This window comes from Manacus candei, unplaced genomic scaffold, assembly GCF_025592945.1.
Source record: "Manacus candei isolate 608988 ecotype Guabito, Panama unplaced genomic scaffold, ASM2559294v1 h1tg000015l, whole genome shotgun sequence".
In the NCBI taxonomy this organism is placed as follows: Eukaryota; Metazoa; Chordata; class Aves; order Passeriformes; family Pipridae; genus Manacus; species Manacus candei.
In genome coordinates, this window is record NW_026138063.1 from 11540790 (window position 1) to 11556294 (window position 15505).

The window sequence follows — 15505 nt, forward strand, 5'->3', positions numbered from 1 at the left end:
TGAAGGCAGAGCATCTCATGCAGGTAGCCATAGCCTGCACATACCCTAGCCCAGATACAGCCATGGAAAGCACAACTGCACTGAAACAAAGCACCTCTCCTGGGAGCACCATGGCTCCACACCCCCTCCATCCCTTCCCCATTCCTGCAGCTCCCACTCCCCCTGTAAGGGAGCCATCTGCCTTCCCCCTACCCCTTCCTGCTCCACCCAGGGTGTAGCCTGCCTTGCCAAGGAGCAGACCTTCTGGTTCCTGGGCTGCAATCACAGCAGATTACTGGGTGAGTTTCTGCCAGAGGCCACAACTGCCTGACTCACTGCAGAAGATCTGTCCCCACCTATGTCTGCTGTAGATACACACAGCTAAACAAGCTCCATCCTGGCAGGCAGCCTCCCAAAAGCCCAAGCCCCACTCTTCTCTTCCATGCACACCATCCAAGTTCTGCTCAAAAACAAGAAATGAAGTAATAGCCTGATTTTCCTTAAAAAAAGTCCATTTATTGAAATTGTTTAAACACTTTATACAAGTTCCCAATACAAGCTTCTGCTCCCTGGCTCAGGGCTAATGCAAATACAAAAGCATAGACTTCATCAGCTCTTTAATGTGACCTGAGCTGCCACCTCCTAGGACAAGGTCTCACGAGGCAGCTGCTGTGCACAGGCAATTCCCCATGGAGAACTGGAAGACATGTGACCCAGCTCCAAGTACAGGCCAACATCATCTCAAGCTGAAGCCAATGCTCTGGTTGGTTTCTTTTAGTAACTTTATGCTGCAAAAGTCAGGTAAGACAGAGGTACAAGGCTTGTACAAACCACCAACACCACGGTGGTACATAGCTCAGTCAGAGGCTCTCCCTGTCTACAGAAGGAAATCAAGAGATCTGATGCCTCTGAACACAAACACAATTATAAAGCCTGGTCAGAAGCAACCGTTTTCCTTCTATACAAAAAGGTTGAGCTTTGGAGAGGTGGTATCATCCTTCTAGGAATTACAACGTTTAACTCCCAGGATAAGTAAACACCAAGTGACTGACTGGGTGTTTCAGGGGAAGAAGTGGGAACGTTTAATAAACTGCATGATTTCTTTTTTTTTTTTTTTTGATATGACTCAATATGCAAGGATAGCTTTATCTTTAAAATGTTTGTTTCTTCCTCTTTGGTGAGCTTGGATTACAAGAAAATGCCATAAGCTTTGGATCAGTTTTCTTAGAATTTGCCTTCATATCATCACTGAAAGTGTTTAGGAGAAATACAGGATGGAATGGCAGCGTGTGAGGTATCCTTGGGGAAACATCAGGGAGTGGCAGTGCATTCAGTTTGGTTTAACACAACTAGCTGCATAAGGCAAACAGAGATCAGTAAACTAAGCCCAAATGATCCAAGGAAAGAGAGAAGTGTTAAAAGCTGACCTGTACCACACAGAAGTGGATAAAGATTCAAGCTCAGCTACCAGGGTGGGAACAAGGAGAAAATCTCTGGCAGCACTCAGTGTCTAAGGAACAGCCCCACCAGAGACACAGTGAAAACAGAAGGCAATCATTTTTTTTGAGCTCTTCCCTGGCACCAGGCAAACCTGCAGCTGCTTTGGGAGTCTGATAACTTCTGTAGTTGCTACCTTACACTTCATCTTCCTTTGGCCAACAGCATGTGCACGGACAGCATGGATTTCTGTAAAGTCACTGCAATTTAATAGCGTCTGACCCTTTGTCCGCACAGAAAGCAGGGTGTTGTGCTGAAGATGATGCCAATAAGACAGTACAAGAGTATTTTACATCTCTTCAAACATTCCTGCATTTAAAGTCCTTCCCCCAGAATTATGTTTCCCCTTAAGCTATCGGTTTCATCATTTTGTATAGAATATATGTTCCTTTAATTTCTACACACACCACACTGGGCTCTAACTTAATGGGATATGGGACTGAATTGTTACCATCTATTTAGAAAAAAAAAAAAACAAACAAAAAACAAAAACAAACCTAAAAAAAGCACCAACATCCATCTATAAAAACAGTATCATTTTCCCTTTTACTCCCAAATGCTAAACTTAACCCAAGCTTGGAGGTTTCATCTTTCCAGTGGCAATACCTATGAACCTAGGCTAGCCTGCCTCCACGGGCTGGGAGAGAAAGGAGAAGTTATGTCCAGTAGCAAAGAGGATTACAAAAATATACACATTTTTGGGAGAAGAGGAAGGCAGAACCTAGAGCCTGGACTCTGCTCAGGACAGTGGCATTATAGTGTCCTCTCCAAAACGCTTTCACTACCAGTGCTGGTGGCTCCTCTTCTTTGTTTTATTATACATAATCCTTCCCTGTGGAGGAGGCATTTTTTGGGTAGCCTCGGGTGGGTGGATATGAAGTTTCTCTCCGTGGACAAGAACAGCAGAGGAAGGATCCCCCCAGTATGGCCAGAGATGAAGCTGCCCAGCCGATGAAGAGAGCTGACCCGAACTCAAATCTGGGGGAGAAAGAAGGGAGAAAGTGAATAACACTGTGATCCAGAGGTATTACTCATAGTAACATATTCACACAAAGCAGAAGGAAGCAGAAACTGGGATGGACACGGCTTCCTGCAGGGCAGCAGTTTGGAGCAGTCTGAGACTTTGTTGACCCTCAAATCCAGACCTTCAACATCAGGTTAGTCCAGTATTTTGGGTTACCCCACACAGCTGCAAGTGTGCAGGGTGTGAACTGAGGCCAAGCTCTGTGCAAACCAGTAGTAGAAGAAAATCGTAGAAGTCACATCAGTCAGGTCTCTGTCAGTGATGCTGCCTTAACAGAAAGCCAAGACCTAAAAGCCACATGGATAATCTGGTCCCAACTCTTTCTGCACAGTTTGAAGCCAACCCTGTTAGCTCAGAAAATTCCTTTTCTTTTGAGCTGCTGCTGCTCAAAACTAAGCCCTGTGAGCATTTGCCACACTAAACTGTAATGTCTTATACCCAAAGGGTCAGTACCTGGTGTTGACAGGGGTGAAAGGGTCATAAAAGGCCCGAGCCACTCTGTTGCCATACCACGATGTGGCCACCAATGCTGCCAGACCTGCACATAAAGGGAACACAATGTCATGGCTTCAGAAAAAACAATCAATAAAATCACTGCAAAAGTATGCCTGCAGCAGAATCAGCATCTCGACTAATGGCTCAGCTGCTGCTACCCTGGGCAGTTCTGAGCTGTTCCAGTTAGTGCTGGTTGGAAGAAAAGCTAAGAAAGGATTTGAGGTCCCCCCACAGTTACACTGCACCCAAAGCAGGACTGCTGACAGCCTTTCACTGAAGCAGGGTCAAAGGCAGCTCTGCTAACAGATATTGAAGGCATGAAGTCCACATAGAGAGAGAGTGTAATGCTAGTGCCAACAGACCCATTTGATGCCTCAGGCAGCCAGAGCAACAGAGCCAAAGTCTGCTAAGACCAAAATGCCATCTAGGAAATAGCACATTTAACATTAAGCGCATCTGGCTATTACCAACCTGAAATGATGAAGATCACCCCACCAAAGACAGCCATCCGCATCTTCTTGACTTGGTCATCTTCCATACACTTCATGCATTTCATACCAGTCACAGCAACAAACAAACCCACGAGCCCCAGGAGTATTGCAGCCACCATCAAAGCCCTCGTGGCTTGCAGACTGCCTGGAAGACATGAGGATTTGAGTTACCACAAAGAAAACTCGAAATACAAATAGAAATTCAAATTACTGGCTCAGTAATCATGTGTCAAAATACTCCTATTCCCTGTCATACAGGATACATCCAAACAAGACACTCCTTTTTAGCTTTGGTCTCAACACTGTCAGGCATCAAGATCAGAGGACTCTCAGCCTTTTCTAAAATGCATGGCAAACAAGGGCATGCAGCCTTTCTGCAGGAAATGACCTGGGAATTGCCCTCAGACATCTTTTCTTCCTTGATCATTTGAATCCCAATTGGAAGGACATATCTGTTTATCAAAAGAAGTATTCAGATTTAGGCTCTACCTTGACAAAGCACTTAAGCACACGTTTTAATATGAATAGTTCCATACATATGAATAGTCCCACAGCAGACAGCAAGGCCCCTTTACTGTTCAACACTTCCAAAACCTGCCTTTAATACAAATAACTCAGTACCGATTTAGATTTTTGTTTTGTGCTAAACTCTCAGTTTGAATCCCAGAGGGTACAAAAATACAATTGCAACAAAAACAGGATTTTCCCAGCCAATTGAAAAATGGGTTGTTTTCTACCTAAAATATTTGGCTTAGTTGACTCAAATGCTTTAAGAGCCTCTTGTGCTTTTGCAGAGTTGGAACATGGGGTGATGCCTCCCATCTGAAAGTGTTGAATTTGCCTGAGTTCTCAGAAGACAGACTTGATGTACTTTATCCAAGATTTGGTTTTATATGGACTCAGCTGAAGGCGTAGACACACTAACCCTATGAATGTTAGTTACTGAACTTGAATTTTCTTGATACTGAAGAATAATAATTAAATTAAGTCATTACTAAAAAAAAACCTCAGGTGACAAAACATCTGACTAGCAGTGAAATAAGAGCCTGAGCTTTATTGTCTGGCAAATCAGGTTTGTTTGAAAGGCATGGATTTTAATATACAGTCCTGTAAAGATCTGGGAACAAACAGGGTTGGTTAATAAAAGGAATAAGCTCCCAGGAGCACGCTGTAACCAAGGCAGCACAAGTGTCCCCTGATACAGAAGGTTATCTAGCAGTGACACAGCTACTAGCAAACTATCACCAGAATCTTTCCCAAGTCTGGAGCTCACCCTTTCAAACACCCTGACTGCCTCCTGCAAGCGCTCTGCAAAGCACTTCAGGCTTGGAAATTACAAGATTTAAGCCTATAACAGAGCAACTTCACACTCAGTCAATGCTGGTATGTGAACCCATCTGAGTCCCTGATTCAACAATGGGCTCTCTGGCTCAATCTGAACCTCAGGAGTTCAGAGCTGGCACTGGCCAGGAGGGGAGCAAAGGCTCACACCCATCCTCTGCAGCTTCTTTACAACACTTTGCCCCACAGGACCGCTTGTGCAGGAAAATTCCTGTGACACACACCAACACTAGGCTGTCAAGACTCCAGTTTTCTGGATCTGCCCCTCCACATAGATTATGTTTTGTAAATAGATTATGAAAATAGTTACAAACAATACAATAAAAAGGCAATATTCAGAGCAATAGGAAGTGACACTTTCATAAGATGGAGTCTCGGCTTTCTTGGGAAAAAAGTACCTCAATCAGCTTGGCTAATGTTATCTCTTGCTTCCTTAAAGGCGAAGGTGACACGCCTCCACGCCACCCAGGTGTTAATCAAAACCCATCTGCTGCACTGATTGCAGAAACCCATTAACAAAGCCATATGTCACTTAAGCAAAAATCACCACAGCAGTATCCAAACTCGTTTTTAATTGATTTATCTCCAGTGTTAGAGATTACACTCCAAAAGTAATTTCTATCTTACAAAAGTAATGCCAACTTTCAGAAAGGCTTCAGCTGACAAATTACCACCCAGGCAGCCAATTCACCTGCCTTACATTTAAGGCTAAATTGTGGCCTATTGCAGTAACTCTGAAGAGGCCAATGGCTGAATACTATTTTTACTTAGCATGGGAAAGGGTACTTTCTGCAGAGATAAGAGAAACCTGTTTTATCAAGACTACAGTAAGTTGGGCTCAGTCTTGCTACATGAGAAATTACTTTATAGGAGAGGGTTTTGAAAGAGTTCTTTCATGAGGCTGGAAACAGGCAATGTTATCTCTAAAAACTAGAATACTATTTGAAAGGGTGGGAAGAGACCTCTCACCTTCAAACACGATGCTAAGGAACAAACACAGGAAAATGCTGAAAAATGTTTCTATGACCTCTGAAGACCTAGCTATGAAACCTGCTAAAATCTCAAGATGTGTAAGTATTAACTGGATGCACGCCATGGCACGATAGCTTTACAGAAACAGTTGAACAAAACACAGCATTGTGAGCATTTCCCAGAGCTGCCTCCTCTCAGCAGAGCCTGGGGGAACATCTCCTGGTGCCCTCACCCCCTCCTCATGCAGAGCTCAGTGGCATAGGAGGACAGAAGCATTTTGGAAATTTGCAGTAGGGCAGAAAAACAGGTTGAAGCATTTGCAGAACATACTGTTCCTTTATCCCAAGAAGCTGCAATGTGACATGGCTGTATTAGCCAACCACCCTCCACCCGCCCTGTGCTCAGAGGTTTTTGTCCTCCTACCACTTTTGCAATGTGTGCAGTGGACTGACCACAGTTAATCATCACACAAGCTACTAGTTATTAACTACACATTAACAGCCATGTTGTCAATGGAAGCTGCACATCCAGAGGCTGGGAAAGCTAGTTTAATAATAGTTCTGTTGTTCACATGGGCCTTTCCAGGTTCTTTAAAAATCCAAAATTATACAAGTATACTATTGTCTTGACCTGCTAAACAGGACTGGCTACCGACAGCAAGTAGAAGTACTCCACAGCAATTTAACTTTATGACTTCTACCATATTAGAGAGACATCAGGATTTCCCCCACACTCTTTGCTGCTGCAACTGTCTTACCAACAGGAAAGCCCAGGCAGTCTCGGGAGCCCTTGGGGAAAAAACAGTCCTGTACAAGGTGAGACAAACTGGCCTGGCACCCAACAACAGCTGTCAGATGGCAACAGTATTTTGTAAATATAAACCAGTATTGACTTGGAAGCCAAGCCTTTTTGTTGCTGGCTAGTAATGAGAGACACAGCCTGAAAAGCCTATAGCAAGAAAGCAGCAAGGAGTGAAGAACAGAGGCTTAAAACTACTGTTAACAGTTAATAACAAATGTGTATTCTGCAAGGCATATAATACCACTTAAGTTCACAAACATGCTGCTGCAGCTCATACCTGTTTCACATAATAAACCCTACTTGTTTTAAAAACGTGCCAACAAACAGTTCTGAGTTATTGTTAGTGGGTTTGGACACAAACTACTTGATGCAATTTATCTGAAGCCTACTTCTTCCTTCCCACAACTATCATTAACTGACACAAAAGTAATTGCTGGTAACTGCTTAGTTATATATATATATATGTATATAAATATATATATATATATATATATAAAAATACTTCAAAAGTACTTCACCTGCAGATGTTTAAGGGTTTTTTTCTATCATCACATTTCCTTATTTAATCTGTTTATGTAATTTACTCTACAGAAAAGCTGTTGGGAAAGTGCCATGGGATTTCTGTAATGCCTGTTTGTAATGCAAAATTGCTGTAATGGCTCTGTGTGCAGATTATTCTCTGATAGGGATGCTCATTGACAGCCTTACTTGTATTTAAAATATGGACTTTTCCTTCCCTTCCCACGGGCCTCCATGCAACTAACTGATGACAGAAAAGCGGTGAAACAGACGCTGTGCAGCTCCCTCTAATCTCTGCAAGGGAAGTTCCCCGGGAGTTACAAGCAGCTCCGCAGTGTAGGAAGCACGTTATACCATCTACCTGCAAGAACAGTCAGCAGCCTTCAAATCCTTCCCACCAGGGTTTATGAATGCTGGATCCCCTGGAAGGAGTGGGATCTGAGATCCTGCTGGTCCACCCTGCCAGCATGTGAAAGTTACTGTTGTGATCTCAGCTTCAGAGGTGGCCAGCAAACATCTCTCTCACTTGCAGTCATTCTCACTGCACCCAAAAGCTACTAATGGCTTGGAGGCTTTTAACCCCCTTACCAGACCCTGCAAAGACCCACCCTGCATACCCATTACCTTCAAAGCACCCCACCACAAGTCTAGAAGACTGTACAGAGGAATCTATGCAAGACAGTAACTCTTGAGTCATGTTTCTTGACAAAATGGGAAAGGTGGGAAGTCCTCATTGCATGTCCAGTGCAAAAGCAGCAAGTTCAGTATATGACTGTGGCCTTGTACTCTGCTTACCAGAAAGCAGGAAAGGTTCAGCATCCTCCTACACTCACTAACAGAGAAAGGGTGGTGCTAAGACAAGCAGCACATGGTGCCACCATTTCCAGATTCCTGGTCAAAGGAGACCTGGGCAGCCTGTTTTCCCACGAAGCCTGGAAATTCCCTTACCAAGAGATTTAGTAACACATAGTAACACCAGCTACTAAAGCTGCTTAGAAGCTGCTTGTAGAGCAATAAAGCCCGTGTATTGCAACAGACTCTCATCCCCTCCTGCAGAGGCACCAGGGCACACAAACAGCCTCGGTGGCATTCCAAGTAACCCTCTACCTTCCCAAAGCCAGCACAAGTGAGACTGTTTTATCAGTCAATCACGATTTTTCATGAGGAAGGAACAGGGATTGAGAAACACAGTAGCAAATTAACCCTTAACCCACATGAAAGGACAGATACCAGCAGGTTTTACCTGCTTACTCCAGATCTAAAGATGGAGAATTGGACACATGCCCCTCATGCTTTGTCCCTCCCTGGGCCCTCCTCCCAACTTCCCTACCATCACCGCTGAGCTACTGTAACCTGAGCATGAACCTTTCCTTCCCCCCACCCATTCTCTTCCCCAGCTCCTGGAATGGGCTGAGCCACTATGGTAAAGGTGTAGGAGGGAAGATTTCACATTTCAGCGATGCTGCTTGACCCAGAGGGTATTCAAACCCTTGTTTATTTTCTGGGCTAGGGCACAAAGGCTCATTGTGGATGTACTAGGTTTGGTGATGAAGTGATAGATGAGTCTCAGCTTGTCTCAAGCACAGAACCTCTCCCAGCAAAACCAAACAGGGTTGATGAGTATCTTCAGCTAAAACAGCCTAGACAGGACCCAGAACAATCTCTGCTCAGAACAGGAGAATGTGGTTAGGTGGGGCTGAAATGTTTCAGAGACAGGTACGAGAGCCCTACATCCTCCTGTCTGAGACCATCCCCCTGAGACCCCGAGGAGCACAAAGCTGAGCTAAGCTCCATGGACCATGCTGGAGGGCCACAAGAACAATGCTGAGGCTGTGCAACAAAGCCTCGTTGCAAGGGTGGCATTTGTTGCCTCTATGTCTGCGTGTGGCCACGCACTGCTTTTCACGTAAGCCAGCAAAACGCAGCCTTTCTATTGCCTGAATAGGAGCAGTGACATAAGCCCTCAGCTGAACACAGCTGCGGGAGAAGTGCCAGCATGGGTGCACTCCAGCAGTGTGCCCACACGGGAAGCTTGAGGCCCCTCACTTGATTAATGGTGCTCATCAGCTTGTGCCAACCCCACCTCTGCCATGCAAAATCGGTCCAAGCAGCCAAACACTGACACATCCTAAGGAATGGCAACAGCTACCAGATACCCAAAAGTTTGCTGGCAAAGCCTTTCAGCATTCTCACAACCATGAGTTACTGCAGGTGTGAGAAGGTTCAGTCCTTTCTACAGGGACAAAGTAATTACAGATGTGAGCCTCTCCCATCAGGTCACGAAGCTCTGACATGTGAAGCTCTGGCAGAAAGCTTGGCCAGGCAGAAGTTCTGCTCACACAGCTGTCCCACCTTCCACCTTCACCAGAATATAGATAAATGCAGTAAGGGAGCTCTCCACTGCATCTGTTCCAGGGTGTGGCTGTCGGTATAGATGGTTTTGGTTTGGTTCTTGTTTGGTTAGTTGGTTGGGTTTTGTGTGTTTGGTTTGTTTTGTTTTTTTTTTTTTTTTTTCCCATCTCCACCCAAACCAGCGCTGCTGGTCCCTGCCCGTGCCTATGTGGCTGTAAAACCTTGAAGGCACACCAGGAGGGAAAACGGCAAATAATGGGATAACGTTTATACCCCCAGGCACGATCTGCTTTCAAGCGGGAAAGGCACAACCTAAGCAAGCTGAGGGACCGAAAAAAAAACGAGCGGCCCTTTCACCAGCCCTCACTGATTTTCCCAGTGATGCTAACATCCCCTGCGATCTCCCTGTTTCTTGGGAATTTTCAAGCATGCTGAATTGCAGGGCCAGGGGCAAGGCGAGAACACAAAAGGTGGCACACATACTACGAGCTCAGCCTTGGTGCTTGGCACCTCCTTCCCCTGTAGCCGTAAAAGAGAAGAGCCTGTGTTGTTCGCTGGACAAAGGTGAGGGGAGCAGCTGGTTTCGGTGCTCAACCATGAATGGGCCAGGTCTGGAAGGCCTGGGGCAGGTTTCTGGGAGTCTGTTCACGGCGGGTTCCGGAGTTGATTCCGCAGGCGGGTCTCATTTACAGCACAATGGGCTGCGCACAGCCCCCGAGGCAAGGTTACCTTTCGCAACCCATCCAGGGGGTGGATGGAGATTCCTCAGCCCTGCTGGCACCTTCGCCCCCCACCCCCAGTGCGAGATAAGAGGCTTGAAGCTGAGCTTACACATAATTACCACTCAAAGCACCCTGGACTGTGTGCTCAGCCCTGCCCCGGTTAGCTCAGCCCCGCACCCCGCGAGTGCCAAGTGGGTGCGCAGCAATCCTGATGGGAGCAATCCGCACCTCTGCAGGGCCCACGGGCCTTCGGGGCAAGGGAGCAGGATGGACTGACGTGGGCTGGCCGCAAAAGTGGGGCGGGGGTGGTCCGGCTTCACTGCGTGACACACAGGAAGGGCTAGTGGCAATCGGACTCGGGGACACTCCCCACGGGCCTCGGTTTAGGTGAAACTGCCTGCTCAATCCTTCGGGAAAGAGAAGGTGACCAAGGTGGTAATTATTATTTTATTAATTATGGAGGGATGAAGTTGTTCCAGGACTAGGGATGAGGCGAGGTATATTGAGAAAGGAATACTTTTTAAAAATCCCTTTGGGTGTTGGCATAAGTTTTCTTCGCCAGCGCTCTAGAAACAGCCCTCACTTTGGGCTCCGGCTCGGCGTGAGCACCCCGAGTGACACCCCAGCCAGCCTGGCCGATACCCCAGTGACACCCCAGCCAGCCAGGCTACAGCTCCTGCCTGCATGAAATGGCTTTACCGTCCCACGACAAGATAAGAGACCAAAGATTACTTTGACTGGTCTGCCTAAAAACTGCAGTGCTACCTGGGCAGGAGGCCAGCTCACCTGACAGCCCTCTGCTTAAAAGCTCCACGGGAACAGCAGCAACTTTCCCAGAGAACAAAAGACCGAAACAGTCAAAGGCAAACAGGACCCGTACTCAAAAGCCCACTCCGGCCCCGCTGCTGAGCTCTGCTCCCTCTCAGCCGTGTTTAGTCCTTGGCTAAACCTCCACAGCCAAAAGCTCTTGTTCACAAACACGGCGCTTTCCCGAACACACGTAGAGATCTGACCCTGACCCTCCCGGGACCTTCTTCTTTGGGTGTGTGTGTGTGTGTGTGTGTGTGTGTGAACAGGCAGCCGGCGTGCGGGCAGGGGGCTGCGGGGCGTGCCCGGCTCCCTGCCCGGGTATCGCCCCCGCTCGGAGAGGCGGCACTGCCCAGGGTGCCCCGAAAGACAGTCACCGTAGAGTCACCCTCAGCTCCGGAGGGGAACGCACGGGGGGACCACAAGAGACACGCATCCGACCCCCGACAGGACGAAGCATCACCAAAGAGATGGGGGACCCTGACCCTGCACCTTCAACCCCGAAGGGCCAGGCTGCGTAATTCCAGCGGGACAGAGACCGTGAGACCCGACAGCAACAGCACCCCCACCGCGACAAGCTCTTGGGATGGGTGGGAGGGACGACACACGCACGACGCGGCGGAGACGGGACACTGGACGTGCAACAGGGCTGGCACCGCCAGTCCAGGTACTTCACCGGAGCTTCGACGCGACCGACACCGCCACGGGGTAGCGGCCCCACGGGGCTGGAATTCCCAGCCCCGACTGAAGGGGCACCGGGGAAGAGGGGACGGCCCCGACGGGACCGGCAGCCCCGGCCCCCTCACCACCCAAGCCCCGACTTACCCTCCAACTTGAGCAGCGAGTCGTACACCTTGCACTGGATCTGCCCCGTGCTCTGCATGGCGCACGACATCCACAGCCCCTCGTAGAGCGCCTGGGCCGTGACGATATTGTCCCCCGCGTAGGATGCCATCTTCCACTGGGGCATGGCGGTGCTGATGATGATGCCGATCCAGCCCAGGAAGGCCAGCACGAAGCCCAGGAGCTGCAGCCCTCCGCTGGCCATGTCTGGGGTGGGGACGGGGACAAGTGGCTGCGAGGGGACCGGGAGCGCGCGCCCGCTCCTCTCTGCCGCGCGCACGGCTCTGCCGCCCGCGCGCCGCCCCGCGCGCCTCTTAAGCCCGCGCACAGCGCGCCCCCTGCCGGCCGCGCCCCGGCCCCGCCCCGCGGGGGTTCCGCGGCCCCGCAAACCCCCCGAGCCTCCCCCGCACCCCAGAGCCTCCCCCGAGCCTCCCTCTCGTGGTTGCAGCGTTGGGGGGGATGTTCACACCCCACCCCACCCCACCCCGCCCAGGGAGTGACACCACCTCCCGCCCCCCGTCAGGGTTTCACCCTGATCCGCAGTCCCTTCTCAGCCCCACGCCCCCACAGCTCCTCTTCGCCCCCCACAGCCCTTCATTCCCTCCACCTCACTCTGGAGAAACGGCTGGTGGGAGCGGTCCCTGCTGTCCTCCGCTGGATACTTTGGCACTCTTGGAGGTTTTGGCACCTGGCTGTACTCGTGGGTCTCCCCCCCCTCCTAGAGCTGAGGGTCCAGAGAACATGAACCCCCCCACTCAGCCTCCTCGGGAATGGCAGCCCGCTGTTGTCCTTTATGTGTTGGAGCTGTAAACTTCACTCTCTGTCGGGTACCTTCCCTCCCTGAGTCAGCACATTGGATAGGAAAGTGGAGACGGGGCTGTGCCCATTCCACCTGCCCAGCTGGTGTCTGTGTGACCGCCTTCCCCAGCTCACCCCAGTGCTGCCAGGCAAGGCAGGGGTTCATTTCCCACCTGGCAGACTCTACCGGGCTCCCCGGACATGCAGCACACGTGGGAATATTTGGCTGCAGAGGAGGCAGTAGAACAATCATGGGAATTATGAGTACTATGATTTTAAAGGGCTTTCAGGGAGGCAGCTGCTCAAACACTCATCATACATGTACAAATCCAAGCTTTTGAACCAACCATTTTAATAAGGACGATTTGCTGTACTCCTTTGCATTACTGGACCTCTCATTACCGGGAGAAATTTCGATTTTTGAATGCTTCAGTGATTTACTAAGGTTCATTGAAACTAGGGGATTACAGAGAAGGAAGGAGTGCCCTCTCGCTTGGGTGTGTGTTTGTCCAGTTACTATAGTTTCCCTTTCTCTTGCGTGGATATTTGAATATTGACAGATCCGGACTTAGAATAGGCAAAGTGAGGAAATACTGTCTCCTTCAGAGGGCATGGGCTGGGTGGTGCTGCCTGGCCTCATCACAAGCTGGATGGAGGGGACATTCAGCCTGGACCTGCTGTAATCCCAAACTCTGAGATAAATAGGTGATAATTCCTGATAAAGGTCCTGCTGGAGGTAGAGATGGGGTTGCATTGTTTTGACACTGTGGTTTGCTGCTTTCTGATGATTTAGGAGATTTTGCTGGAGCTGCTTCCCGAGATTTGCAAACAGACAAACAAACAGATTCGTGATTACCTGACCCGTCCTGTGCAATGCCGGGGGGAGGGGGCGTTAAGGGGAAGAAAAGCAGCTGCAATCTCGCCCCCCGGGCAGAGACAAAGCAAGGCTGGTTTGCCCGGAAAACACTTGCGGCTGCCGGTCCCCAGCGTCCCGGCAGCAGCGCTGGTGTGACGAAACCCATCCTAGTTACCTGGTAGCAAACTTCCAGTAATGTCCTTTTTCACTCTTGAAGGAACAGGGAGCTGTGAATCTGCAGCTGAAGAAACGGTGTCTCTGTGGACCACAGTTTTATAGTTCTGGGAGTGAGGAAGAAGAAAGCTGCACAGTTTTGTATTGGCAAGGCAGAGATAACAAAGTAGATGCTTTTCTCTGTGTACTCATGGAGAACTCCCTGAGATACAGGGAGCAGAGAAACCAGCACAGTGCTGGCTGTTGGAGCTGGTTCCTGTGAGAAACAATTCCTTGCCTGATGAAGAGGCAGGGCAGAAACCTATGCAAACCTGAGGAAAACAGAGTTAGGAGTGTCTGGGTTTGATCGCTGATGTCTGTGTAGCCATATCAGTTCGGTAGTGTCCATCTGCAAAGGAATGTGCAGTCTCCCCAGTGCTTTGGAGCGCTGAACTGACTCACCCCTTTCCTGATCCTCCTGCCACCCCCCAACCCCGACAGACTGGGCAGCTCCTCACCGACTCCTGCAGTGCAAGGTCAGCTCTGGGCAGGGTTACAAGTTCCAAAGATACTTTTAGCAGGTTTAGATCCTTTGGCTACTGGCTCTGAGCAGCCAGGAGGGGGAACAGAGCTGTTCTGTATGAGAAGGACTTGGACTTTTCTACTGAACCTTCTAGGAAAGAACAGGGAGGAGTCCTGGGTGGCAACGATCCGATTGCACTTGCACTGGGAGGGACATCAAGAGTGGTCTTGAGAACACGCATGCAGCAGGCATTGTACTGCATGATGCAGCACCCTGACCGTGCTGCTGGATTTTGGAATGACTGCAATCCATGACCATCTTGCACTCGGGAAGAGTAAGGCTTAGGCGATATCCTTTGGGCCAGTTTGTGCCAAATGTGTCCATAGTGTGAGTCTGACTGCTTGGACATACAGTAGGACACGTGTCCTCAGTTTCTAACCCTTCCACAAGACCATAGAACTTAGACTGGAGACAGCCATATTCTGTGAGGGGTACTGTGGGATTAGGGTCGACACCTGCCTGGATGTGGGTGCTGTGTTCCTGAGGGGCTGTACAGCCTTCCCATTGCTGCTCTGTCCCTGATGGGTGCTGCACTGGGCAGGGTTACTGGGTGACAGAATGGCCTTTGGTCAAACAAAGCCAATGAAAGGCAACAGTGACATACATCCATGTGCTCTTGGACTTCCCACAGTTCTCATAGACTGCAGCATAGGTGTGCCTTTGTGCACACCTTCTAGGCACAAATTCAGTGGCTGAATCTTGCTTTGTGGAAATGAGAGTTTGAAGACAAGTTGCTCCTGTGTCTTTGACCACTGAATATCCCTGACAACCCATACATAGTCCCCTCATGCACAGAGTGCCAGCATCATGAACACCTAATTCATATTTTGCTTTCTAAGAACAATTTGAGGCTGATACTTATTACTCACATTTTATGAAAGATTTCAAAACCCAGCAACTATTTCTGTCGAATCATCACAAGGAATTTAAGATAAACACTGAAACTATACTTTTCCCCTTCATCACTCATCAGTGTTCTCAGTGCTCTGGAATTTGCAGTGAATTTTACAGTATTCCTAAGAGCATCTAGTCTCCTCCTCTGAACTTCCTTCTTTCTTTGAGACATGAAATATCTTATTTCTTTTATTTGGATGATTTTCTGTGCTGCTTCTGTGGGCAAAATAAATGCTCCTTTTATTCAATAATCACTGTCTCTCTTCCTCTGCTTAAGACTCTTTTTTTTTTTTTTTTTGATTGGAAGTTCCAGAGAGTTTTCACACTATTTTCACCTAGTTTTCCTACCTGACATTGGGAAATACCATTCCTTCAGAT

The 15505-nt window shown here is 48.6% G+C and overlaps 1 protein-coding gene across 1 annotated transcript; it reads right to left on the minus strand.

Moving 5' to 3' along the window:
• Positions 1-473: 473 nt before the first annotated feature.
• CLDN1 (claudin 1) lies at positions 474-12147 on the minus strand. Its single transcript, XM_051782175.1, has 4 exons — positions 11826-12147; positions 3467-3631; positions 2954-3038; positions 474-2454 (listed from the first exon to the last, which is right to left on the minus strand). The coding sequence occupies exons 1-4, from the start codon at positions 12046-12048 to the stop codon at positions 2292-2294; spliced, it is 636 nt and encodes a 211-aa protein (XP_051638135.1). The 5' UTR covers positions 12049-12147; the 3' UTR covers positions 474-2291.
• Between the last annotated feature and the right edge of the window lie 3358 nt (positions 12148-15505).

Excerpts from the sequence above, each read along its gene's own strand:
- CLDN1 (XM_051782175.1), bottom strand. The coding sequence starts at position 12,048 with ATGGCCAGCGGAGGGCTGCAGCTCCTGGGCTTCGTGCTGGCCTTCCTG. Across the intron at positions 3,632-11,825 it reads CTCGCTGCTCAAGTTGGAGG|GCAGTCTGCAAGCCACGAGG; the intron begins GTAAGTCGGGGC and ends CATGTCTTCCAG. Across the intron at positions 3,039-3,466 it reads GGTGATCTTCATCATTTCAG|GTCTGGCAGCATTGGTGGCC; the intron begins GTTGGTAATAGC and ends CTTTATGTGCAG.